Consider the following 27,704-nt stretch of genomic DNA (forward strand, 5'->3'; position numbering starts at 1 on the left):
CTTTTTATTTCGAAAATCATTTAAATAGTATTTACATTAAAATCTTTTCATATCCCAATGGAATTTTACGAATCGATTTTAATATCTTTTGTTTCATTTTTTGATTTCAGGACTCTAACGCAGCTTCTCATCCCTCCAACAAGTAGTGAGTCAATGAACAACAGTATTTTTACCACGCTTATATTAGCTTGCCGTGTCGTTGTTGTTGTTGTTGTTGTTGTATGCGTCAAATCTTGTAATCGAATTTTAAACCACTTCCCGATGAGCTAGAGACTTGAAACTTTAAACATAGCTCAGAACTGGGTGACAATGCAATATTAAAAAACAAATTAAAAAAAAAAACTATGCGTTTAGGAGATATAAACTATTAAAATTTTAACCATTACACCTCCCCGCGCGACGCTCGGTAGTCCCTCATCGCTGCCAGCGATCCCCACTCCGCGCGCAAGCGCTTGCCTACTCCACTACGTGTTCCACGAAGATTGCGTCAATATAGTTTAGCGCTCCCGCTTTTATTTATATATTGTCGCTAATATCTAAAAAAAATTATTGGTGGATAGTTCTCCGGAACAATCTTCGTTCCCACGAAGATTGCGTCAATATAGTTTAGCGCTCCACGCTTTTATTTATTGTCGTTAATGTCTAAAAAAGTTATTTTCTCCTTTTTAGTGCACTTTAATATAAGCGTGGTTTTTAAAAAGTTTTTTTATATATTTTTTTATTATTTGTAGATTAGCGTTGCGAAAGAATGATTCGGTTTGCTCCTCTGCGTAGCGATGTGGTATTTCAGTTCACTGTAAGTTCCACGTTATCCCCGCTCTCACCTGTGCCCACTTGCCTATGTCGCTGAATGGCACAGAGGCTAACAGTTTCTAATAGTATCTCGTCGGTGACGTACGTAGGTCAGGAAATACGCATGCTCTGCGAGAAGCTCGTGCTACGTATCGTATTTCGGTGCGTCGACATGGATGTTGCGGCACACAATTAAAAACGACGGTAATCACGTCGTAAATTCGTCGGCAAAAGCACATAAACAGGTTCGTCATTGCTGCAAATACGCGTGTTTATCAAAACTAAACGCTCTTGCCTGTCGTCATTCATTTGGTCCAAAAAACAATCACACGAATTATTTCAACTTGATTTTATACTCGTTTAAATGTTTGATAAAAAATTCGGTTATAACAGATCGTGGATCAAAATTGTTTGAAGCTATCGATGGAAACAGTTTATTTATTGTCGCAAGAGTTTGAATAAGAGTTGGAAATTATGTAACAGTTCATCAAGTTGCTGTAAATAATGCATAACTTATATATAAATAATTAAATAACTTATATATATATAAATAATGCAAAACCGCATAATTCTTTTGTCATCGAAGATTATATTTGTCGCTTAGCGCTTCTTGGGATATCTTAAAGATGGCTATGGTTACCCATACAAATTAAATATTTTCTTTAGGCTTTGTTATATTTCGACTTGTGTTTCTTCATTAACCTTTTAGTTAAGTGACTTTTCAATATGAATATTCAGGAGGGAGATGTAAATAAGGCAAATAAAATTGACATAACAAAAATGTTGTCACAATTAACACAAATACGATATAGTTCATACTAATGTAGACATTAAAACACAATCAAGTAAAAGAATTATTTGTTGAATTAAGAAGAACATGAATAACGAGTTAAGTCGTAGATCCCAGAGTTAAAAGGTTAATTACTAGACTGCAGATTTTATGCATTTCTAACAAAAATGAGTAGGTGAAGCTTAACTGGTATACTGGGTCTCTCATGACCCCAACAAAATTTCTGTACCATTAGAACATTTGGATTATTTAATTTTAAATGATATACTTAAAAGTATCTGAGAAAATTAATAGAGAACTTTAGAAAGGTTGAAAGAATGGAAGGGTACCTATTATTTTCAACATCTCAAAATTATTAACGAAAGACATACATTTTTATTCAGTGTCTTCCAATCGATGCACAACACTTTAATTTTGCATGAAGTCTGTTAATTACAGTTGTCTGAGAATGTCTGAGAATTCGTACTAACCAAGAATTCAGTTTGCTTAACGAAGGGAATCATTTTCTCGTAAGAAGCTGTGCACAAGAACACGTGGGTCTTAAAGCCACGTATCAGTTTTCTAGCTACAGGAATCACAAAACTTTGATAAATAATTAATAAGAGTTCCCGTGAAATATAGAGAAGCTCCGATCGATACTTCTTTCGCAGACGAACCCTAAAAGTGTCCCCATTTGTCTAAACGCTGAAGCAGGAAGACGTCTCGGCTTTCATTTTGATTAATAATTAACTACGCTGGTCGGGATCGCTCGATGTTCGGAAAAAAAGGTACTCAAAGTTATCGATTTTGTTGGTTCCCCGTTTGATCATGACGGGGATTTCGGCAAAAGGCTCTGTGTGTTAAGTTGTATCGGACTGTTCGGGTCCTGTGGCTCTTTTATCATGTCCTCTTCGAACGTGTGCATAGGCTCGGTGCAGTATTCTTGACCGCAGATCTTGCACGCCTCGAAATGCGGCTTGATCGAGTTCCATAATTTCTGAAACAGTAAATAGGCGAATTACGGTATTGTCGCGGGGCCTGTCTGGGAACTAAAGTGTAATCGGCATCTAAACGAGTGCTCTCGCGTTATCATACCTCGGCGCAAGTGTTGCCGCTGGCTTTGATGAACTCGTAGATAGCAAAAGCGGGAATGCAAATGAGGGAAAGAGAAGCTATTCCCCAGCCGATCGCCTCTGCCCACCGAGGGTACTCGTATTCGCCATTGTGGTAGGTCGGTGGTTCATAATCAATTAAGCTGAACACCCACACAGCCTGAAACAGTCAATGATTTATAGAACTGTGTGGCTACATACCTAACGATTACTTGTCATATTCAATTGAATCATTGTCGCCATAACACTTTTATCTCCACCTTTCTCTCGATCTTCAATTTTAAGTGAACAGTTTTTTTAAAATTAATTTTTCTTCATTCGTTGACCAAGAATCTTGGCCGAAGACCAATACGGTTTTATCTTCGTGTCAATGAGTGGCGTTTGCTCCATTCATTGTTCTTTATCAATTGTTCTTCATTCATTGACCAAGAACCTTGGGCAAGGACCATGTTCATACATTTCTATCTTCGTAAAAATAATTTTGTATCACTTCGGAGCTACAATGCTAAGAGAGACAGTCTGAATAATTAATAGACTGCGGATTTTATGCGTTTATGACAAAAATGAATATATGAAACCCAAAACTTTGGAGGCATTAAAAGAATTGAAGAATACCGTTGCACTATTCTCGGCTCATTAATTTTTAACGTACATTGTAAGTATGTGTGCACGTATGTACCAGTAACTCGGTTTAATATTAGGACTTGCTAACAAATCTATATATGATATTAAAATACTTTTCATTACATAAAGTTATACTAACATTCTAATGCCCACGAAGATTGTGAATACAACTATTAAAAGACAACATTTATTTTTATTTGGTTTCTGTTTCTTATAATTGACTTGGAAAATTTTTATTTCGCCAAAGCATCTGCAGTCTAATAATTTGTCTTAATGGCAATGTAACTGAAAAGCAATCATGTTTTACTGTTTAATAAAGAACAGAAACAATTCATTGTTTCGTTTCTTAAGTAAGATTCCTTGATTTTACCATGATAAGGAGAGGTGCTGCAATCAGCCAGCAGAACCGGAAATACGAAGATGGCATTCGTCCGGTCATTTCTTTCACATTGTTACAAAGGCGTCGCACGCCATAAAACCACGATATCGCGATCACTTCGAAGAACGCTAGAAACATGATCGATATCGATGCTGCGTAGTGGTCTACCAATTGGAAGAAATAAATACCGCCCTGGAAATAATAAAAGATTCGTCAGTCGAAATATTAAGGACAATGAGCATGTATTTATCGAAAAATATTTCGCACCTGAGTAATATTAGGCAGACCGAACAAAAATGATATTACACATACTAAAAGTACTAACATCTCGTGACACACGAGATGACGCTTTACCCATTTCGGGAAGCCATCTTGAATTGACGTTACAACCACCTCCACTACTGCGAACTGAAATCACAAATTGAGTAATCAATCAACGAGAAAATCAAACATCGAGGTATGTGATTTTGTTCATTAGATTGTCCGAAACTTGATTGCCAATTTTGTTAGTTTGTGTCTTGTGTCTGTGAATTTAAAGTGTCCTTTATATCGTATTGTGATTATACATGTACGTAAAACTGCTATTAAAATTCATTCAATTTTCGTTTAATAGGGGCAATTTTTTTGTATCAAACATATGCATTCTAAATATTAAAAGTGTTACAAACTTTTTTTAGAACGTATACACTTGAGTTTTCGATGTCAGTACGATTTATATTAATATCTCGTTATTGCGTTCAAATAATTGTCATTTTTGTAAAACTGTGTCCAAAGTAGAAAAATTTATTTTTAATTGAATTATAATATTTAGTATATAAAAACACAGTACGAGAATTAATGTTTGCAGTTAAATTATTGGACAATCTAATGCTCGTTTGTTTATTGTTCACTGCACCTACCTGACTATTCAATGAAAGGCAGACTAGCATAAAGAAAAATAACACGGCCCACAGTTTTGACGCTGGCATCTTGGCTAACGCTTGCGGGTAAACGACGAATACCAGGCCAGGTCCTTGAACGGAAATTATGATTTGTCTATAAAATTGCAGGAGAAGTTAATCTGACATTGATTGACACCATTCAGACGTGAAAGTGTATTTATCATTATTGGTCTATGGTTTTCCATGCTTTGCATTTTTCGAATTAAAAATCGCGGGATCGAGATGAAATTGAATTTTACTTTTCGCATTGGTAGCGCTATCAGTAGTTAGAAAAATTAGTAAAACTGTGTGAATGTTTTTATCTTATTTTCTGTATATGCATAAGAATTCACAATCTAGTAATTGCATTTTCCGTAGTAATAACTACCAAATTAGGAACTGCATTGCAGGATTGAATTACATTCGGAAGTAAGTGCTAGTGGACAATATAGAATTCGTAAAGAACGTAATTTGTTAACGTAAAATCTGTGATTGCTACGTACCATCTGTAAGAACAGCTTCCACTGACATGTTTTGTTCGAGGGCGATATTACCGATGGTGGCGAATGAAAATATTCCGACGAGCAAGCTGCTAAACGCGTTTATAAGCGATACCGCGACACTGTCTACCAAGATGGTGTTGTGGAATTTGTTGTAACTGGCGAAACATATCATAGAGCCAAACGCTATGCCGACAGAATTGAAGATTTGAGCAGCTGCGTTGATCCACACCTAATCGTCGCGCATGATACACGAACAGAAATAAATTCGTTATTGCATCCAATAGATAAATCTTACGATATTTTGTAAATTTTAAATAATACAACAGATATCAAATATTTTATACGATATTATCAGAAATGATACATTTTACGTTATTTTTCTAAAAATGTAACTATAATATGTCATTCGTTCTTATCCGGATGAAAGTATCCAAAGTTATATTGAAATAGAATTTGGCAGAATTATTTGTAACAGAACCAAATCTCGGATTAATCGGGTTATTAATAGTGGCTATACTTAATCATTTTCTTTTCATTATTCCGACAAAAATAATTTAGATCTGAAAAGCTTGCAATTGTATGCATTTATAACAAAAATGATTGGGGGAGGACATGAAAATATCTAACAATTTGGAAAATACGTTTATATTGCCTCTGGCATAATAAAATTATTAAGAGAAGGAATAATTATTTATGCAGCTCCTATCTCTTTGCAAGTGACTTGGAAAATTTGTATTCTGTATATAGATCCACGGTCTAGTTATTAATGTCTTTCAAACCGAAATTTTGTAGTCGATATTATATCTGTGGTTGCAAGGAAAAACGCCGCATGTCACAATTTCGAAAAATTTGAGTTTATACATTAATTGAGCTCTATAGTATAGGATTTATGTATTTACCAGAAAAAAAGTCATGAAAATAAGTTCGAAAGGCTGAAAAAAATAAATGCAATTTAATCGATGTCCTATATCAAAGTATTAGTGATCAAAACTTTAAACGGCAATATCTCGAAAGTGAAAGCTTTACTTTTAATTATTTCCCTCTCTACTTTAATTATTAGTAAATTATTTTAATTTTTAAATTTGTATGTGTGACATGGGGCGTTCTTTCTGACAACCACAGATATAGCCTTCGGAGAAAACATAGGCGTAGAATAAATATAAATATAATATAAAGTGATTAATAAAATATCTGGTGGCACCTTTGCGTCGCCGAGAAGCTCCCATCGAGGATGAAAAAAGAATTGTAGACCCTTGTCAGCACCTTCGAGGGTGAGAGACCGCGTGAGAAAGACGACGATTAAAACAAACGGTAGCGTCGCCGTGAGGTATCTAACTTGGGCTGACGATTTGATAGATTTCCAAACCGAGAAGTACACCAGAATCCAGGCAGTAATTAGGCAGGCTACGAGCTCCCATCTTAGTGCTCCAGAGTCTTCGATTCCTTTACTGATCTGGAGTACTTTGTTGCTAAATGACCAACAAAATACGTTACTAAATCATAACAAAGATTCATGGATAGATCTATACTAATATGTCCGGTCACCTCATAAATAATATTCTTGGAAGTTGAAACACGAATGCATAATCATAACTAGAATTGATAAATTGTCAAAAAATTACTCGAAAAATTCTTCTGATGGCGTTCTGGATGCATTCGGTCGAGTACGATTGTCGATGGCACTGAAGGTTGGTATCCAGCAAGCCACAGTGTTCCATGAGTTGTCACAGTCGGACCATGGTTGCTTTTCTCTGAACGCCGCGAAGAAATAGTATATAGCGTAGGCTATTATCACATTGTGGTATGTCGACATCAAAAACGATATTACTACGGACGACAAGCCAGCTCCTGTTTAAACAAATAGGATTATTTCAAGCCAATCGGTATAAATCCCTGAGCATCGAAACTGAGATAATTCAGTCTTTTAAAACTTAATTGTACAAAAACTTTTACAAAAAAATAAATACGCCTTGGTTTGAATAAACTAACAGGAGAAAATTTGAACTTACTCTTGTTCATATAGCATTATCGTCAATGGTTCTAATATATGCAATTTTAACATTTTCTTACACCAAGAAGTAAAACATTTTAAACGTGCATTGTTTCTTTCAGAACATTAATTTGAATCTATTGTTTAACGAATAAAATTGTAATGAGAATCACACATTCCTGGTCACATTATACACTGTAAAACACTCTTAAAGTGATCGTTTTACAATTGGAAAGAAGCAGTAATGTAATGTGTTTTAATATTTCTGTACCTTTGAATAAGGGACAAATTTGACCGAGAGCACCAATTGGTCCTCGTCGAGTGAATTGTCCGATACTGAGTTCCATGTACAACAGCGGTACTCCACAGACTATAAGTATTAGGAAGTAAGGTATCAAGAACACACCTGAAACATTTCAACAAAAAATTTAGTCCTTGACGTGTACAATTATTGCGTTTACTAGAAACTTATCGCTTTACTTGTTTATTAGAACACTTATGTTTGACAAAAATGGTTTAGAATAATCAGGTAACATTGAATTTGCTTAATACAAAATTATGATTTTAAAAAAAGTTATTTTTAACGTCTCTAAATAAATCCGAAATTTATGTATATACTGATTATCTTGGTTTCGAAAAACAATTTAACTCTCTAATAAACTAAACCTAGATAAATTTTCTATAAATTACATTTCAATTTGGTTTCAAATTTTCTTCACTTTCGTTTTTAATGATAATTAAATAGATTGATGAAAATTAGATTTATTATTATTTCTCTTAATTTTTAAAATATTTTATGGATATGTGGAGGAACTCGCGCGCAGAAATTGAATAGTTTCAGAGATGAAATGCCGTGAAATCAAAATTTCTTTTGGTGTTTCCCAATTTTTCCCTATTGCGTCTTATGCCCACTATAATGCATTCGACTATATCTTGGAGATGATCTTGAAATGATCTTGAGCATCAAAATATGATTCAATTCCAAGACATTGTTAAAATGGTATGTAAATACACAGTTTATGTTATAAATATTTACAGTGGTGTCTATAAGCGGCGATAAGCTTGACAGCAGCGAATCGTTGAATGAATTAAATGATGTTTATCTACATAAGGATTTGTACAAGGTGCGTTCTCAGATGAATGCAGACTGAATATTAATGTCGATAAGTGTTTCGCGACAGTTTGTTATTCAAAGCAAGAGCTTTGTACAATAAGTAAGTTATGAAATGTTTGATCCAAAACTTACTGTTAATAAAAAGCTATGCTATTCTCTTTCTGACAGCATTAACAACTTTCAATTTGCCTCTCAAAATGTTTCTATATTCTCGTTAACAAATTGCAAAATTATAATAGACTTATACTTTCTTGGGAAATTAAAAATTCATTTCCATTTGGGACATAAAGTGATGTGCTGAATCTACTGAACGTCGTAGAAAATTTTTATGTATTGGCATAAGGGTTAAAAAATAACAGTTTAAACGTTCCTGATATTATTCAAAGCAAACGAAGTATTTAGATGTTTTTTTCAGTTCAGACACCCTGTATAGTGTCCTACTATTGGTTATCTTCTTTGTACCAAATAATGTCACCCTCGGAAACCAGTGCCTTGAATCCATGCATATATATTCGAATCTGCATGTTCAACGGGTAAAAACGAACGCGAATGTTACTAAATCTGCCTGTAATGTGGATTTATTAAAGGTTGCATTAAACACGACTCGTACGTAATAGTGCTCAACGTTAATCGTCATTCTGTGGGCAGTAACAAGGTCACTGGATGTAACTCTTTATTCGTAATAAACGATGATCACAGTCCCGTGGATTACCACTTAATTTGGGAACGAGCATTTAGCCCGACCATATCGTAGAAATACATTTACAATTGTACAAATACATTGCTCTTTATGACACACGGCAAATAATTTTCCATTATTTATTCCTATGCGTGCGTCCACTTCCACTGTACCATACCTAATCATCACTGGAGTCGAGTTTATCCGTTCTCTGTGTTGATCGGATCGTGTATATTACATTCTCTCATAAAATTATTCCAGATTTCTCCTATCATCGTAATTTAAATTTCGAAACATTGTTGCGAATGTAAGCGTAACTAATATCGATTTTCTATGTTTTTCTTTTCAGTAATATTGCAATATTGACTTTATAAAAATTACTTTATAAAAATAACAAGAATGTATCTATGAAAATTTTTAGTCATTCTTTTAATATTATAATCGCAAATTAATAATATTAGAAACCGTGTTCACACAACCTAGTGTTACAAGTAAAGTAGAACCTCGATTATCTGAACTAATTGGGACCGAGATGGTTAGGATACTCGAACAGTTAAAGTAATCTTTAATTTCTTTTTTAATCGTTAAAGTCTTTTCGAGATCTCTCTACTGTGATCGTATAGAACATTGAATTACTCGATTTCTTCTTCTGGCATGTTTCATTTATCAAATTCTAAATGTTCACCGACACGCGAGCGTAATACGCGTAGGATATAGTAATTTGATAGCGTGATTTAGGTCATAGCGTGAGAGAATCGCCATCCCTTCCTGCTTAATAAAAGCATTATTTTAATACCTAATATATCTGCGGTGCTCCAATTCTATCTGCCATATGTATATTCAAAAATGGCACATAGCGAGTTTAGAACGAGTTCGATACTGAAATTGAATCACATTGCACAGATATTGTACCGATTGTTGTTTCCGGTTGTGACACTGAAATAATTTGTGCCGCGTCGGTGCATCTCACGCATATGTAAATTAATTCTATGAATGCCCCAGTGTGGAAGTCGCACAAATTAAACAGCATTCACTGATTTGACGTCGTGATGCACGATATAACTCAATTATTGAAACGACCATTTCGACAGATGTTATTTCATGCTAATGATATCAGCAGTTTTTCCGGTTTGCAAATCCTTTGCCATATCTTTCTCTACGGTATACGTGCATCATTATAAATCTTCAAACTTTATTGCGAGTATCATAACGTGTAAATATATTAATTATTAGACTACGTCCTACATTCTAAAAAAATATTTTCTATACAATTTTATCAAGTTGGATATAATATGATACTATTTTTTAAATCTTCTGATGTTTTTACTGTCTTATAGTTGACTTATTTTTATAATAAATACATGAAATCTACCATTAATCACGTTTCTACATAATTGTATGTACAAAACTGAACAATATGTATAATATATTATAAAACGACATTTTTATATGCAATAATTCAGTGCCATTGGTAATGCAACATTCTTTTTCTTTCTATTCACTATACCCAGATGCAGTAAAATGTTTATTATGCACAGTGATTTGACGCGATTAATTGTTGAATTTGGAGCAAGTTGTGCTACATAAGAATTCAACGTTTCACAGAAATACATAAAGGTTTCGAGTGACGGACTGACGTTGATTCCTGTGGAAATTTCATTCGTTCCTTTCAGCACAGACTATCCCGCGAAAATGTAAATTAACACTGGTCGTATAACATCGATGGTCACACGCTTCATTCAAATGAGTCTTCAAATCTCTACTCTAAAACTGTTAATTCTCGAACAGCTTTTATAGATTTATATAAAAATTATTCACACATGATGCAAAACAGTGAGTTTTGAACATTTTATGTAAGTTTCAACAATTACAACATATACAAATTGAATTAAATAGAGTAATTAGAATTATATTTTAAGGAACTTCCATCTTTATCATCTTTATTAATAGACAGACATACCATGTTATATCCGCGAATATTTTATTTATTATTCGCTATATATACATATTCTTTTAAAACTTTTCTACTACTTCTAGAGGCACATTATACTTTCATGAATTCTTATGAAACTAATTCCCCGTGGAAGAGACTCAGGTCGAAGTTGAACCCCAACATCAAAGAATCTTTCATACGTCGATTTTTGGTAACTAAGTTTTTCCATATGTATACCGTATAAAAACTGAGCTTCAGCTCACGAAATGAAATATTTCTTGATTAAAGTTCATTTTACCAATAAGACAGAAACTTTGTACTGGTTTTAGACATTTGCTTTGAAGTTATTTTCAACGTTCTTACTACCTCCAGGGTGTATCATGTTTATATCAACTCGTAATATTCTCATATACCCTCGAGGAATACAAAAAGGGTGGAAAAATTCAAACGAATATTTTAAAGCAACAAGTTTAAAATATCTACTTGATCGTTCTTGACGAAAACAATGTTTAAATATGTAGCCAACATGCAATTCGACGATTCAAGCATTATGTTCATGATCGAAATGCAATGTTTATTAAGTAACATTCGCTTCGAAATGAAAATAAAATTGTAAATGATAAATATTGAAATTTGTAGTTCTCGAGAAATTGTCAATAACAAAATGATCGCAGTTCAAATATCGACAGTTTTTCTATATTATATGTAGTGTATTATAATACAGTGCAATTATAGTACTAATAATAGTATAATTATTATATGGTATATATAATAGTCACCACCAATTACAACACATATTTGATATTGTTCCGCGACACATATTTGATATCGATTGAAATCTGATAATGGCGGTTTTCCAATTATGTAATACCTATTGTTAAAAATACAAAAAAGTCATGACCACCGAATGTTGGGCCAGGTTAAAAATTTTGCAGAGAATTTCATGAAATGTTTTAAGTTATGATTGGTAAAATTGTGTGAAGTCTAACTTAATAAGTTACCGGAACGATAGCAAAACTATAGTATACATATATTAGCCATTAAATTAATATATTAAAATATTAGATATTATAAATAATTTAATGTCTTTGCGGGACTCTTCTCTGTACCTTTATGTATTAGCCTGACAACATCAAGCTGTGAGTATTCCAACGTGTGCTTTGAGCAATTCAGTAGAATTATGATAATGTGGCTCTGTAATTTGACAATAGGCTTGGAAAAACAAAGACTGAACGTGAAGATTTTTATCAAATTACAAAGTTCTGTCATAGAAGACATTCCAGATTCCAGATCATCTATTCTTGGTAACTTCATCTTATTTCAAAAAGCAGAATTACAATAGACACATGACATGGTTGAAAAAAATTTGTCCACAAATATATATAATGCAGTCGCTATATTAACTCGGAAGGACATTACTACGAAGGTAATGCAAGTCGAATTCGAGTTGGCCGATTAATAAGATAGCATCTTCTATTTTTAGGCACATTGTCAAATCGCAGAGCCACGCGATTACACTTCTGGTAAATTGCTCGTAGCTCACGTTAAGGCATTTGCAGCTCGATGAAAATTGGCAGACTGGTACACAAGGGCATGGAGAAGTGACCCGCAAAGTCATTAAACCATATCTGATATCATCGCGTGGAAACTGATAGTCTGGTTTCGTTTTAGTGATATCCCGTGTACATGCTGAAAACTTCAAACAACTTTCTTGGAGTTGGTTAATAAGATATAAAAAAGAAAGTATTCTACCAATCAACTTCAAATTTTAATTAATTTCTTTTTCTTTTAGTGGTTCTATTATTGCTTGACTTCAAGCAAGACGATAGGTTGTATATTTTATAACAAACCCACCGAGCCTTAAGAGTAACTGCTATGTGTTGGTTTATAGTGATTTATTTTATTCTTTTTTTAATAAAAAATGTTAAAAATCGGTATCTTTTATGCAAAAGAAAAAATTCTCCCCATAAGGGGGTTTGATAGCAACTTTTTTGTATACATATAAATATATTGCAAAGAAACAAAATTTTTGTAGGGAATATTAAGCAACCTGTTAATTCTATATTTATGATTTTTTACTGCTTTAAAATTCCAAAATGCAGAGTTGTAGATATTTTTAAGCTCGCACTCTCAGCAAGAAAAATGATTAGAGTTTAAAAAATAAAAAATTTTTAACCAATTTACACAAGAATATATCTTTAAAAGTAGTGTACGATTTTTCAATAATTTTGAGAAACGTGAACATTGGCGGCTTATAGAACGTTTTGTTCCGCTAAAGAAAATCAACTTCGAATATTTGTAAGAATTCAAATAATTGAGATATGAAAAAATCGTAAGATTATTTGGATATTATATCATAAAAAATGTGTTAAAACTGTATGTCAATTGAAACACTTCGAGAAAAAATGTATTTAAAGATTTAACTTCACAACTCTCTAATACAGGATCTGCCATCAAGAAGTGTTATTTTCCATTATAAAAAACCGCTGCTCTCTTTACAATTAACAGTTTTACTAACCACAAATAAAAAATAGCGCGAAATTTAAAATGGTACCTCTTAATGGAAGACCCTTGATAAAAATGCAGTCAATTTCAATGTTACAACTTCGTTGTCATTTGAATTTCGAAAAATCCTTTCATCTCATATATATTTGAAAGTTTAAAAACATGGAAGAAAAATTTGTTTAAAACCCTCAAGGTTGCACACCCTCTGAAAAATGGTGACTAGTGGATCGGGCCTGCTTTCTGAGTTTGTATCAAACGATAAATTCCTTTCACCTCGGGGTTCAATTGCTCTAAACTCCTAACGTGTTTTGGACCGATACTCGAATAGCGTTTGCAGCGTACGGGACGATTATCCGTCATTCGTTGCTGCTCTGTTATTCAAAAGAGTGCGTTGGTCCATCACGGGTGTAATCACACGCGGTGCCTCGCCGCTCTAGTTTTCCGGTTGTCCAATTTAACGAACAGTTGGTCAAAATGATACTCGACCGATTATTTCCACCGGTGTCATTGAAATCATTTACGATGCTCGCTGGTGTAGTGCTACGTTCCGGCAAGGTCATGTATCAAGTTCCGCGAGCAGATTGCGCCACGTCCGGACTCTCTGCGCCGAGATGCTTTCAGACTTTGAAAATTAGCGGCAACACGATACGCACTTGTATTACGGCTTGGCGAATCGAGAGAGAACGTCTGCCCTTGCACTGGATATATTTTCGAGGATGTGTCGTACAAAGGGGATGCGACGCGCGAAACGCGATATGGATACATACCGCATAGAACTTACGATACCAAGCTTCTGGTTCGATATTTTCAAAGAGACTCTCCATCGGACTCTGTATCCTCCAAATTATTATTTTAAAATTATTAGTTTATCTCAGAACGGAAATTCAAACGACAGTGGACGCGACAAAACGCAGATTGCAGTAATTCGCCAAAGATATTGCGACCTCGATACGTGAACGATTTTTCGTTTTGCAACGCACTCTATAAATAAAACTCAATAAAACGCGGGAGAAAATCATACGAAATAAATGTTGATATGACAGTGATCATTCCAATCATGTTACTTTATATTATTTTCGTTGTACGAGATAAATTCTCATTCAGCATGGTTTCCTATAACGCAAACTCATACATATAACGAGTGACATACAGTAGACGTCCCGTACAACGTGATCAAACAATTGTTTAAAACCGACTGGATGCATGTATCTTCTGTCTTCTGTGGCAGTAAGTGTAATAAAATCTTTTTAAACAATGTCTCGTGCACTTACTTCTTTACATTTACTGCCACATAAAATGTATAGTCTTTTTACACAGTTTCTTAATTGTGGGTTTTATAAAGCTATCAAGCCGGTAGGTGAAATGTTAACATTTTTCTCTAATAAGTGAAAGCAATTTGTTGCAGTATCATGTTTCAATGTAATTGCTCTTCTCATCTCTCAATCATAGTATCCAGAAGAAAAATTGCAATAAATCAGACAAACACAAACAAGAATAACTTTGATTTTCAATATATGATAAAAACATAGTAAATTATGTACACGTATAATAGATTCACTGTTGATAATACTGTTATTTTATTCCACTTAAAGTCAATGATAGTTAATCATATGGTCGGAGGTTTGCACTTGTAATTTTTTGTTTGAACCTGTAGTTACTTAAACTTTTGCAGAACATCATCCATTATACGAATATATTGTACTGTTTGTTGAATCCAAATTGTTTATGTATCGTATATGCCATATAAACCTTATTTGGTTTAAAGCAATGAATAAATAGTAATAATGGAATATTGTATTCAGCAAAATCTGTGTCTCAAAAACACATGACACTCCAAGCCTTGTATTCACAAGTGCGTAGTAAGAGTATCAAGATGGAGATGTGCAATATTAATCATAGAAATGATTAGATGTTGTCCCACGATAGTGTCACTCGAAGTATCGCGTGAACTAGGGATCTCAAAAACATTGATGGTGACGTAATTATAACGAATCATAATAAAAACATATCCAATTATAAGTCACTCATTATTTTTACATTTACGAATTGTTCGAAGTGTCGCTTTTGTATCTGTATCAATTCTGATTTTTATTACACTGAGGATTTAGCTTCTCTTTATGTTTATTATTATTTCATTTTACTTTGAATAAACATCCGCAGTATAGTGATTATTGTTCTCACAATTTGAAAAGTGCTGTACATTCTACGAAAGTATTAAGTGTTGAAAGAGCAAAGAATTCAGGAAACGAAGGCTTTACTACAGCAATGTTTACCTTGGAAGTTTACGTAGGTGGTTTTCTATACATACATAGTATTATAGCGTACATAAAATCTTTATGGAACAGTAACGATGTATAAATGTATGTGTGTAATTCTTTGAGCGATGTTATATCCTATCAAGACCATTCTTTTCTTGTAGTAATCAGTCACAATGCAAAGAGTAAATACAGCCTCTTATCGTAGATACACTAATCGTAGCAAACATAAGCGTGTCAGCATCATATCTAGCACGTACAAATTTGATATGTAAACATCTGTTTGGTGTGTTGTTACGTGGACGTTAGTAAGGCGAGTACCTTCTCAACTAACGCGAGTGATCGAAGGCGAGACATATTTGTTTTGCTGTTATCAATTAAATTTCAGACTACGATAAGATTCTACACACACTTAGGAATTATGTGAGTCGTCTACACTCTCTGATGCAGTGAAGTCGGACCCTCGGATCCGTATTCCGACATACAGTAGGTTACAAAAATATTGGGACACTCTTCAAAAGACGAGAACTTTTTTAATATTGGATCATACGATTTGAATTTTTTTTTTGGAAAGCGAGAGCAATTAGTTTACTACAGGAGTTTACTACAGGATGTGAAAAGAAATTTTTTCAAAAATTGCAATAAATCGGAATTGTAGAAAAAATACTAAAAGTTGCATTTTCAGCTTTTTTATGTGGACCTATATTGAAAATTTAAAAATTACATTTTGTAGATCTGTGTCGATTAAATGCACTGTGAAAGTTTCATCGAAATCAGTTGATGCGGGAAAAAATGACAGACATTGAAAGATGTAAGAATCCTTAGAATTATTGCAGTTACAGGCCGAAAATCGTGAAAAATTGCTATTTTCACCATCTTTGAACGTTTGTAGCTCATTCCAACGTGACCTATTTTGACGAAATTTTCAATACAAAAAATACAAAACGTATTTTTTTAAGTTTCAATACATATAGGTCCGCATAAAAATGTTGTGAACTGCAACTTTTAGTATTTTTTCGACAACTCCGATCTATTGCAATTTTGTCCCAATATTTTTGTGACCGACTGTAGATCGTGTAGGGCTACTATTTGTTTGTGACCTCACCAACCGCGCCGAACGTAGAAAATGAAATCACAGTTAAAAGTATATCGTGTTTGGTGTCATTTTAATAAGGAAAATGCCACTTTGAGCCCCTTTAAGGCAATAGTGTAGTATAATAATTGTAAGTAGTATAATTTTAGCGTGACTTGCATAAGATCTCCGATATTATTGAGTTTTATGAAATTGTTATTTGATTCTTGATCTTGTTTATTTGATTAACTGTTTCAGTTTTCTCGATTTTCGCATTAAACAGTTAAATTGTAAAAGAATGGGAAACAAAAGTAATTATTACCCGTCAGGTAGTTCTAGCGTTACTGCAAGTTACGGGGTGAAAAATCAGGAACACTCTAAGAATAATGTTAGTGGTGTATAAATGCACATGGATACTCACCACCGCCGCTTTTGTAGCATAGGTAAGGAAACCTCCAAACATTACCGAGGCCAACAGAGTAACCGATGCAAGCAAGGACAAATTGCACTTTGTTGGCCCAGTGCGGTCGTCTCGGTTGTCTGTAGTCTCCTGGGTCCTCGGCATCTGCATCGTCGAGGCTGGTACACACGGACAGGTCATCCTCGAATGATCTGAAATCAGATCGATTTAGGTCACCTTTGATCGTTAATATGATCACGGGTTCACTGTGAACACATGCGCATCTATAGAACGCTATCGCAACGCTGTAATAAAATTAACGATTGAATATTTATTCTGCGAAGAATAAGCTCAGATTTTTTAAAGAAATGTTTCGTAGAAGTTACACAAACGAACATGTTCCGGTACATGTTCTGTAAGCTAAAGACCACATTTATTATCGCTTTGCTCTTTCTGGCTGATGGTTGAATGTTCCAAACTATTGTTCAATAACAACTTCATTCGGATATACCGTTATTAACAATGCAGATGTAGTTTATGCAGCACTATGTATTATTATTCAACATCCCTTACACAAGAAGTATATATAATATGAATTTGCATCTTGTAGTCTATTTTATGTTTGTTACAGTAGATGCATTAATTCTGCAAAAGCGTATGCTTACACTAGTCAACGTATGCACATGTTAATTTGATATGTAAATGTATGCACTACAAATGCATACGTTGCACATTTTGATAGTGAAAGTATATGCCGACAAAAGACAATCAATTTTTATATTCATGTATTTTTATTTACCACTATTATGTTTATTATTATAAAATTATCAGTCAATACAAAATAAGGCTACAGTTTACCTTGTTGCAATAAGTAGAACAGTATTATTTCTTCTCGTGAAAATGCTACTTCACTTTTATTTATATTTATATTATTAGCTATTCATATTATATTACACTATCTATTATTATTTCTTTACACTTTGGAAAAAAGTTATCGATTTTGTTTGTTTTCTTGAATCATAATATGTCATTAATCTTTTTCAATCCTATTACTTAATTCAATCATATCTTGACACTTTGTTAATTTCTTTACAGCATTTTTGGTGCTGCAATATGCAGTTACATCCAAATTGCAAATCACTTCAAATTACTATTTAAATATTGCATAAAAATATTTTTCCTAACTCATGGACTTGAGAAACCATTCTTTACTTTAGTTTTTCTAAGGTCGAGACGTGACGAAACTGCTGAATTAATATATTATGTAATACATTATGCAACAAGTCGAGCGCTTTTCTGTACAGATATCAGATAAAAATAAACATTATGATAGTTGTTATTGAATTTTGTTACTGAAAAATTTTTCAAATAATTTTTGGTATTGTACACAGTTCTCATCGCTACAGTTGAGCTGTTACCATTACCAAATTTTCATAGCATAATGCAACAATTAGGATGCAGGGTCTCGTACAACTTTTTCCATCGACAAATTAAAAACGAGATCATTTGAAATTCTCTTAAATCATCTACTTTATAACATCCTCGACATTTTCATATGTTATGAAGTATAGAAAGTTCCGCAGTTTACCAAAGAGCTATGTAGAATCATCAATCTACTACCCGTGTGAACTTTCGATACAAGTGTGTCCAAACGTGCCCATTTGCTGTCGAACGCCCATTAAACAGGTGCATAATTGAAAAGCGTGTCTACGACTAGTTCCTCAAACTCGAACATCTCGAAAAATCCGCATTACTTGTGGGACGAGCCAATATTTAAAGGAACGCGGGATTGCCATACGACATATTATGAACACGATTATGCAAGTCATTGCATATTTATCAAGCACTCAAAACACGTATTGCCCGTCGATCCTTAGAGTGACAAATCGTCTAACAAACGTGCCGATCGAAATATCTCTGTCAGTGGCCACGTTATACAGAAAAAATGGTTGGAACAAAAGTTGTATGGTTTCAAGAGTGGCATACAATGTAATAATTATATTTGTTTCCTATTTTGCGTCTTTATCGAGATATAAGAGTCATCTTGAGTTTCTTAATCAGTAAGGATAAAATTTTAACGCTCGTCCGTCTCTCGTGTCAATCTCACACGGTTTTCTCGAAATAAGTTATACCGTTCTTTTGTTTGTAGATAAATTTGACGAAACATCGTGACTTTTATCTTTTTAATGCGGAACACATAACCGAAAAACCTAAGATGTAAATTTTAACTCATCAATTTGACTAAAAAACATCGAAAAATAACTAATCACCTTGTTGTTTTATCGGTTTTTTTTACCACTGTGTCAATTTGACACCGATGTTAATTTTGTGATCGAAGAGAGAATTAAAACGAAAGTTGTATGGTTTCAAGATTGGCATACAATGTAGTAATTAGTTTTTTTTCTGTTTTGCTTCTTTATCAAGATATGGGAGTGACCTTGAGTTTCTTAATCAGTAAAGGTGAATTTTAATTTTGTGATTGAAGAGAGAATTGAACCCTAAAAAACCATAAGACAATATGGGGTGAGAATTTTCAATGTATACAATAATGGTCATAATGATTAGTTTTCCATCCCATACACCCATCGTGTTTTATTCAGAATTTAATTCTCGCTTCGACCACAAGATTAAAATTTATCCTTCACCCTTTACAATAAAGAAACTCATGGCGACTGTTACACCTGGATGGAGATGAGAAATGAGAGTGTGCAAAATTTGGAAAATTTGTCCATCAACTGTTTGAACAAGAATATGGCACTTAGTGGTGTCGAGCGGACAACTTCGGAAGAAGAAAAGGGGATAGAAAGTTTCTTGTTGCGAAGAAACCATCGTCTGATATCGAAAGAAAACTGTACACCAAATAGTTTACGAGCAACTTATGTGATCCACTTAGCTGAACCATCCTCCAGGAATCTTCTATCGAGACGCGAGAAGCGAGTAGCGTCGCTTTCCATCTTGGGCGACACGCGAATTTTTCTTCCCCGGGCGCGGGTATATCACTTGCGAAATCAACGAAGAAGCCCTAGTTACCTTTGATCACGGTTTCTCACCGGAGCTAAGGATCCCCGGAATCAACCGGAAGCTTATCTCCGGGGGTGATTTATTGAAATTGTTAGGTGGACGTGAAAAATTCACCAAGGCCCGTCCGCGCGTCTGATAAAAACGTTAGCAGAGAGAAAAGGAGATCGAGCCGCAGGACGCCCTTATTATGATTAACGATCGCGGGACGTAGTGCAAAAACGAAGGACCTTGACACTCGGCATTATATAAGCGGCAGGAATGAAGAAGAATTTTTACGAGTTTATCGCGACCCCGACGCGAGTTTGCGACACGGCAGATGTAAAAACGTTGTCGCGCTATGACGGCGAGAGTTATGGCAATTGACAAAGCCGGATAATAAATACGGCGCACCTGTGCAAATTCCTGGATATTTCACAATACGAAAACAATGCGTAATGGCCGCGCGTGCGGTCGAACAACAATAGTAAGTTATTACACCGCCCATGCGTTATCGCCGACTAAATTTCGGAGAGAGATACAACGCCGACGTTCCTACTTAAAAATCAATTTCTAAATACAGTAATGCCTCGATATATGCAGTAGAGAGAGAGAGAGAGAGAGAGTATGCACATTGTACAATATAAGTACACTTCGTGAGAAGTAATCGTTTTGCAAAATCGTACAGAGCGTCACACAAATGTTTTCCCAGATGTATGGGACCTGATGCAATAGAGATTATTTTCTTACTGAAACTCCTGCTGCCAACGTGTTTGTGACATTTTTCTGGTTAAAATGAAACCAAACACGACACGATTCTGAGCATATTCGCTTGTTTAATTCACGATTCAGTAGAACCTCTATTATCCAAGCCGATGATATCTGACCTCATTATCCGAATACATACGTGTTTCCCATGTAAACAGTTCAACCTGAAGTGTACAAATCAGAACAGATTTAAACTGTAGCCGGGCAGCTGTTCTATCATCTAAACACCAACACCCCACTGATTAGTATGGATAATAGTGGTTCTACCTTATCGCGAATGGAACAAGTAAATATGATCAGAATTGTGTCGTGTTTGCGTGATTGCGGATCTTCATGCAAAATAAAAATGTTCCGCATTTATTGGCTTTGTTACATGAGAAACAACGTTACAAAATTCTTCAATTCTTCTAATCTTTTACTGTCTCATATTTCATAAATGCATAAAGATCCGCTGTATAGTGATAAGGGATCAAGAAACATTTCGGTCCCGTAATTTTGATAAGCAGATCAGCTGCTTGCGCATTACTTATATTTGTAGACGTAGTAGGCGATAAATTAAATTTTGTAATTGGAGCACAAGGCTAATCTATATTTATGTGGAATAATTTATGTCTGATATGACAAATTGACATTGTGAGGAAAAAATAGTATGTAAACAGAAACTGTGAGACTTCATAAATGTGGTATTCCGTCTCTTAGACGCGCGAATTATTATACTAATTATCGTGTTTTCTGAACATTTGAAACGTAAATAATATTACAGTGGAGGTGTACTGATTTATTATACACAATTTCGAAAGTAACTGAGGTTGTCACCGATTAAGCCAGTATTGATTTATTATATAATTACGAAAGTAACTGAAGCTGTCGTCGATTCATCTAGCAAGTACATACCTAGCAGATTAATGTGGCAATAACAAATTATATATGCTATTCATATCTTTATTATGTCTTCCTGCATCATAGAAAAGCATTTTTCTGGAAATGCTACTATTTCACGTTTATTTGGAACGAAAATACTTGTAGACGTGGATTTATCGACAATAAATTTCAGAGAATTTAGTAAATTGCACAGGAAGAATTTTACTAATTTTTGAAGAAAGCATGCAAATTTTCCTTCACAGTATAAAAGTGTGTACCTTAAGCTAAATTTACCAACTGCATTTTTTGCGGCAGCTTGTCACATTTCCAGTATAAAATTCTATAAAAACTGAGTTTTCTCTACTAAACTGTTTAAATCAGAGATTGTAATAAACAATTATTTTTCGTTTTCAAAAAATTCCGAGTTCAAACTAAATGTCTCGTTTAAGAAATTATCTATATGTGCTTATGAAATGTTTATCACAAGGAATATTATGTTTAGAAACATTTAAAAATCTGTAAAACTAAAGAACAAGTCATTTTAGAACGCGCATTAAAAAGTAATAAATAAATAATTCAATTTATTCATTAAATAGTATTTAGTGTTCGTGACAATGATTGAGAATATTGTTAATATTGTTGAATAAGATGTCTGTTCGTCCATAGTCAAATTTTTATTTGTACGTGTAATAAGTTCTATGAAAAAATTTTACATCCAAGAACTTTTCTATATATCTGGTCCCCATTGTAACTTACACTATAATACTTTTTTTAAAAAAAGTTCTATGGCCCACGTTTTAAATAGACCCCACCAAAAAGTTCCACAATTCTTTCAGTCTCTGGTTTGAATTGTAAAGAGAACTGCTAAATTGTGCATTCCTGTTTCGTCGACTAGCTTCCGGAAATTCTGGTTTTGCATAGAGATCGGCAGTCTGATGATAACACGGTGAGCAATTGTTCCGGAGATGGCCTTGCAAAGGTGAGGCGATCGAGGCAGGTAATTAAACGAGCCGTTCTAAATAGAGTTCGCTAAAGCGCCACATAAAAACATCGAATGTGGAGCAATGATTACGGACCTTTAAACGGTCCACTCCGATTTCAATGGAAGAAGCGGGACGGCTACCAACAATGTACCGCGTGAACACCTACTTATAACAAAAGTATGGTCTTACATTGTACAGCTATTATCCACTTACGTCTCTGGGACAATACGCTGAAATTGCAGACCCTGGATGACGAGACCACGCTTCACAAGTAGTTTGGACGTACACGGCGGCATCTCTCGTCACCCAAATCGCGACTTAGGCCGGCGTAACAGCCGGATTTCGACAGTCGTCGAGTTTTAAACAATTGCTCCCGAGATGAGGAAGCCTGTTGCGTTTTATCAAATGTGTCCGAGCTAATGCTAACTCCCGTAGATATAGTTAACCGTTCGGTTCAAAGGTAATTCAATATCAAAAAACCATTTCATCATCGCGAACTATTCCTAGTCACCTTTCAAGAACGGACTGAACGAAACACTGTCGGAGGCCTTATTTTTATGCGTTCTGGTGACGGAACGAGCTATTTCGCGCTCTTCTGTTGTTTGCTTTGCACGTTAGACAGGTTCGTGAAGCATATGGTGGACGTGAGAACCTTCGTGCATCGATCGACTTCGATTGCGTCCGAAGAAGCTGATGTTTCCATGAGCATTTGACAGCTACGATAATTATGCAATTGGTCAGCAATTTGAGCGCAACCGTTCGTGCAACAAGTCTGCGCCAAAGGAAGAATTTATGTTAATCAATATTCAATCTTGCAACTATCCAATACTCGTTTCACAGAAAGAGAAATTCCGCGTCAACTTTCATCCTCAATGGGACGTTAGTGCAACATTGGACAGTTTAATCTTATCTCTGAAGTGTTGATAACAAGTGGTCGCCAATAAAATGTTCAATTGAGATTTACGACATTTCGTGACTTCTTGGTATAACTTGGAATATTACGAAAGTTAATAGTCGGATCGTAGTTTAATTCTTTTCAAGATGCCGAAGGAACACTGGTGTCGCGTGACAGATGTCATGCTTGCCGACTAGGAATGATCGACGAGATAAACCGTGTACTACATTGCTCGGGCAATACTATTCATTTTATCAATGTAGTTAATCAAATAACAAGTGGAACTAGTCGGATGAGCATGTGTAACAGTGTTTGACCGAAAGCTTTTCATCCGGAGTCAACAACGAATCAAATCTAAACAATACCTCGAGGCGAAGCTATTTTCAAAGATTGCAGCATTCGTTGCAGTTCGATCTATTCACGCGATAATTGCAGATCTTTGGCATATTTCCCGCAGCTCATTGTCGAGCGGTTCGAAAGCGGAGGCTTGAAAACAGAGCAAGTTAATGCCGTTGTTGCATCTGTTGCTCCCACCTGCTGCGTTCGGTTACATGCGAGAGCAAACAATAACAATCAATCATCTTTAACTGGCATCGTCAATTACCCATTATCACCGAACAACATCTCAATTATAGGCCACCGAACGGTCGAGATAACACCTATCTTATCAGTCGCGATCAACGGGCGATCCTCTGAATCCGTCAGGCCGGTTCCTCCTCTGCTCAAGAACCGTAATTCCGAGTAGGTCTCTCGAAGCGTACACGTGCTCCGGGGATAAGCGCCGAGGACTAAGGACATTAAACGAAACCGAAACCGAACCGAACCGAACGGAGAGACATGGTTGTCCGGGCGAAGAGGAACCGCGGGACATGATTCATAGCCCGCTCCTTCTGACGCTTCTCGTCGAGACGCGCACGTTAGGTAATGTGGCTCACTTACGGCGGCGGATGTACCATGTTAAGCAGCTCCGACGGCGAAGTGGGAACTCTACGTATCGTGAGCTTCCGGCCGTCGGAAGAGCCCATGCCGATCGATGCTAGAGAACGTATAGACATGGAATCGGGAAACGGCCGTACGTGGGTCTGCCCGTTTCCGTCGGAGAAGAGAATGGAAGCCCAGCTGGCCGCCGGTGGATGATACTGGTGCTGATCCCCGTGCTCGTCCATGGTCGGGTTCGATTTCACGGATCTCACGCTGGAGCAACGATGTCGTCCGCTGCCGTGCGTGTCGATTCCACGGCTGAACTTCAACACGCCTTGCGGATTGTCCCGATACAGTCTGGTCTCCAACGGACCGACCTGCTCCCCGGATTTGTACTGTTGCAGCCGGGACTTCTCGTGGATGCTACCGGCGCTGTCGTTCCGAGGGATGCTCTTTTTCACTCCGTTGCAGTGGAGGTTCGCCGAGCTGGCTGGGGTGATGGTGATCTTCCGACCGGACTCGTTGCCACTCAGCAGACGACCCCTTTCCTCGGATGGCGAGTCCGAGTCGGCGTCGTGGTGGTGATGATGATGATGAGGATGTTGCTGCTGATAGTGCTGCTGGTGTCCTGTCCTCGCCGCGTCAGGATCCATGTCGTCCGACACATCCTCCTCCTCCGGCATCGTGCTCATCTTGCGCACGCAGCCACTCTGCTTGCCGATCACGCTCTGGAGACGGCCGGCGTTGCCGTGAGGGCTCGTCTTGCTCGGGACCGTGTTGTTGCTGTCGTTGCCGTTGCCGTTGACGTTAACGCCACTGTTGCTGCCCGTGGCATTCATGATGGCCTGACGATCTAGCGACAGACAGAAAGAGAAAGAGAGACCGTACGTGAGCGAAGGTGTGCGCACAGAGAAGGGACGGATGGACAGAGAGAAACAGAGCGACAGAGATAGAATCAGAGACAAAGAGGTGGGGGGTGGGGGAGGGGAAGAGGGAGAAAAAAGAAGAGGAATTTACGCAGAATACTTGAGCGAACTTCCGGTAATCTCGTCGGTGCAAAGAAGCGCGAAAACACTTGTACCGCTCGTTACTTATCTGGATTCCCGGGGTTTACGGTTAATTCATATATTTACCACGGTTGTTTCCCGACATTTTTAACTGGCCGTCGCGACGAAAATAACGAGCACGTTCTTATCTCTTATTTGTACGACAAGCACTTGAACGCAAGTACCGTGTGAACGATCGCTTATTACGATGACACATCGTTCCCGGTAAACCGAATTACCATAAAACGAATTTACTCTCTTATCTGACGCGACAGTGCTACTATCTAGACACGCGTGCATGCGTGCGCGCGCGCGCGAGGCCAGAGTGCGTGAGCGCGCGTACATGCGTGCGTGTGTGCGTGCGTGCGTGCGTGCGTGCCTGTAGCCTCCGTACCGCGTCGAGATAAAGCTGCACGGCCAGCAGCGGCCCGACGCATTACGGATTCACATTGGAATATCGGTCGCGGTACCACGCCGCCGAGCATTGACCCATAAAAACCGAGGCTCTCATCGTTTCGTGAAATTCACAGGTGCGCGGACTGAATGAAAGTCGCCGGGCTCCAGGTCGACGCAATGAATCATTCAGAAGGAAGCCGGACCGTATTTCTCGGGATCGAGCGTTGCGCGTATGATAATATGGTGTACTATACATACATGCGCATCGGGTATCGCGCGACTGGCCACGGGGGATTTCGTTAATTAGCGAGGGACCGGTAACTGGCAGACCCGCTCGTCGACCGGTCGGACGATCAAGAGAATCACATGTGATCGAGTACCTGTCAGATCGGAGAGGGTCTCGACCGGATTGATCGCATTCCAGTGAAATCACCCAGACCCATCGATGTATTGCAAGGTGATAACAGGTGTACGCAACGGTCCACGTGGAACCCTGACTCCCAAGGTCCTGTTCCAAGGAAGTCCTGCTGAAGCGATCAAGGGAACCCTCGCGATAAATCGGCACACGATCGTTCTCACCGCGACTGCACGCGTTCGCGGTACGTCAACGTCGCGTCGCGTCGACGTTGTGTACGCCGATCTCTCACGTCACCAGCTGTAACACACACGCACCGCCGCTGACTATCGCGTTTTCAATTGACAGTGCCTTCTTGTGGACACCGCGGGTACTAGTGATACGAGAATTGTTGGGACTCGGACCTGCCGTGCCATCGTCTTGTCGGAACGGTTCGTGTCTGCTCGTGAGGCCGAATATCCCTACCATACGATCGCGCACGCAGCTTCCCTACGATTTTCTATTATAGGCTGATCGGTGCCCGATGCCACGACCGGTCGCGTCCCCCCGTGATCTATGGATCCACTGGGTGCACCGACGCGGAAGAAAGTCTGTGAAAGCGAACGGGACAAACCGGTACCTCGTGGGGAACATGGTGGACCGTTTATTTTGAATGTGATGCAACTCTATTTTTTTTCTCGAGGTTTCAGAAGACGAAATATTTACGTATAGATGGAGTGACAATTGAGCCATTTACGTTTTTTGATATTTTGTATTTTTAATATTGCTCAACTTCTTCAGGGATACTGGTATTGAATAAAAATTTGTTGGGCAACGACTGAATCACAAATAGTGATTTAAAACAATGAACTTGATTTTTGACAGGTAAATATATGGTGGCTTGTGTGTAATTCTTTTTACCGAAATATATTCGGTATAGTTACTTCCTGGTAAAATAAACTTTGGAAACATAAATGCTAAATAAGATTTAGGAATGAGAACATTAAACATTAATTGCTACAAACGTAGGTAAGCTATGAATCACATAATACGTGACTAATTGTATTCACGCAGGTATGATTCAATATTCGAGTATCTAACCACAGAAAAAATGTAGAATCTGTCGAGAGATTCTTTGTCCAATATTGATAATAATTCATGTACTTGACAATATCATCTGACACTAAAGAATAAGCATGTGAATGCACTTGTTAAATTTCATTTGATACTTTTGTTACAACGGTAAATATTAGAAACTTTGTACATACATTATGCTTGTATAGTTGTACAGTTTCATCAGTAGAAGATATAAAATTCGAAATACTATAAACGTGGCGAATATTCCAAGAATAATTTGATTTTTGAAGTTCATATAATTGCCAATTTGAAAGTATTCCCAATTATTAGGAGAAATTGAATTTTTCTTCACGCATTGTGAATATTGACCTTAAATCTG

The 27,704-nt window shown here is 36.7% G+C and overlaps 1 protein-coding gene across 2 annotated transcripts; it reads right to left on the reverse strand.

Annotated features, from left to right (window-relative positions):
- Window positions 1-1,934: 1,934 nt before the first annotated feature.
- Window positions 1,935-26,733, reverse strand: Ine (solute carrier family 6 member inebriated). Of its 2 annotated transcripts, XM_076438807.1 has the most exons (12): window positions 26,295-26,733; window positions 24,491-25,325; window positions 17,069-17,259; window positions 7,361-7,495; window positions 6,722-6,947; window positions 6,301-6,568; window positions 5,100-5,328; window positions 4,576-4,688; window positions 3,944-4,084; window positions 3,668-3,868; window positions 2,657-2,833; window positions 1,935-2,558 (listed from the first exon to the last, which is right to left on the reverse strand). In XM_076438807.1, exons 2-12 carry the CDS (start codon window positions 25,309-25,311, stop codon window positions 2,388-2,390), a joined length of 2,673 nt encoding a protein of 890 aa, XP_076294922.1. In that variant the 5' UTR covers window positions 25,312-25,325; window positions 26,295-26,733; the 3' UTR covers window positions 1,935-2,387. The 2 variants fall into 2 exon arrangements, with proteins under 2 accessions (XP_076294922.1, XP_076294923.1); XM_076438808.1 differs by lacking the exons at window positions 24,491-25,325; window positions 26,295-26,733 and adding an exon at window positions 22,870-23,892.
- Window positions 26,734-27,704: the final 971 nt, after the last annotated feature.

The sequence above is a fragment of the Lasioglossum baleicum genome, chromosome 15 (genome assembly GCF_051020765.1).
Source record: "Lasioglossum baleicum chromosome 15, iyLasBale1, whole genome shotgun sequence".
Lineage (NCBI taxonomy): Eukaryota > Metazoa > Arthropoda > Insecta > Hymenoptera > Halictidae > Lasioglossum > Lasioglossum baleicum.

What these genes read in the sequence shown, in the direction of transcription:
- Ine (XM_076438807.1), bottom strand. Translation starts at nt 25,311, where the DNA reads ATGAATGCCACGGGCAGCAACAGTGGCGTTAACGTCAACGGCAACGGC. An exon ending in AACATGGTACATCCGCCGCC is followed by an intron (nt 17,260 to 24,490) that starts GTAAGTGAGCCA and finishes ATCTGATTTCAG; the next exon opens with ATCATTCGAGGATGACCTGT. An exon ending in CCATCAGAAGAATTTTTCGA is followed by an intron (nt 6,569 to 6,721) that starts GTAATTTTTTGA and finishes TTGGTCATTTAG; the next exon opens with CAACAAAGTACTCCAGATCA.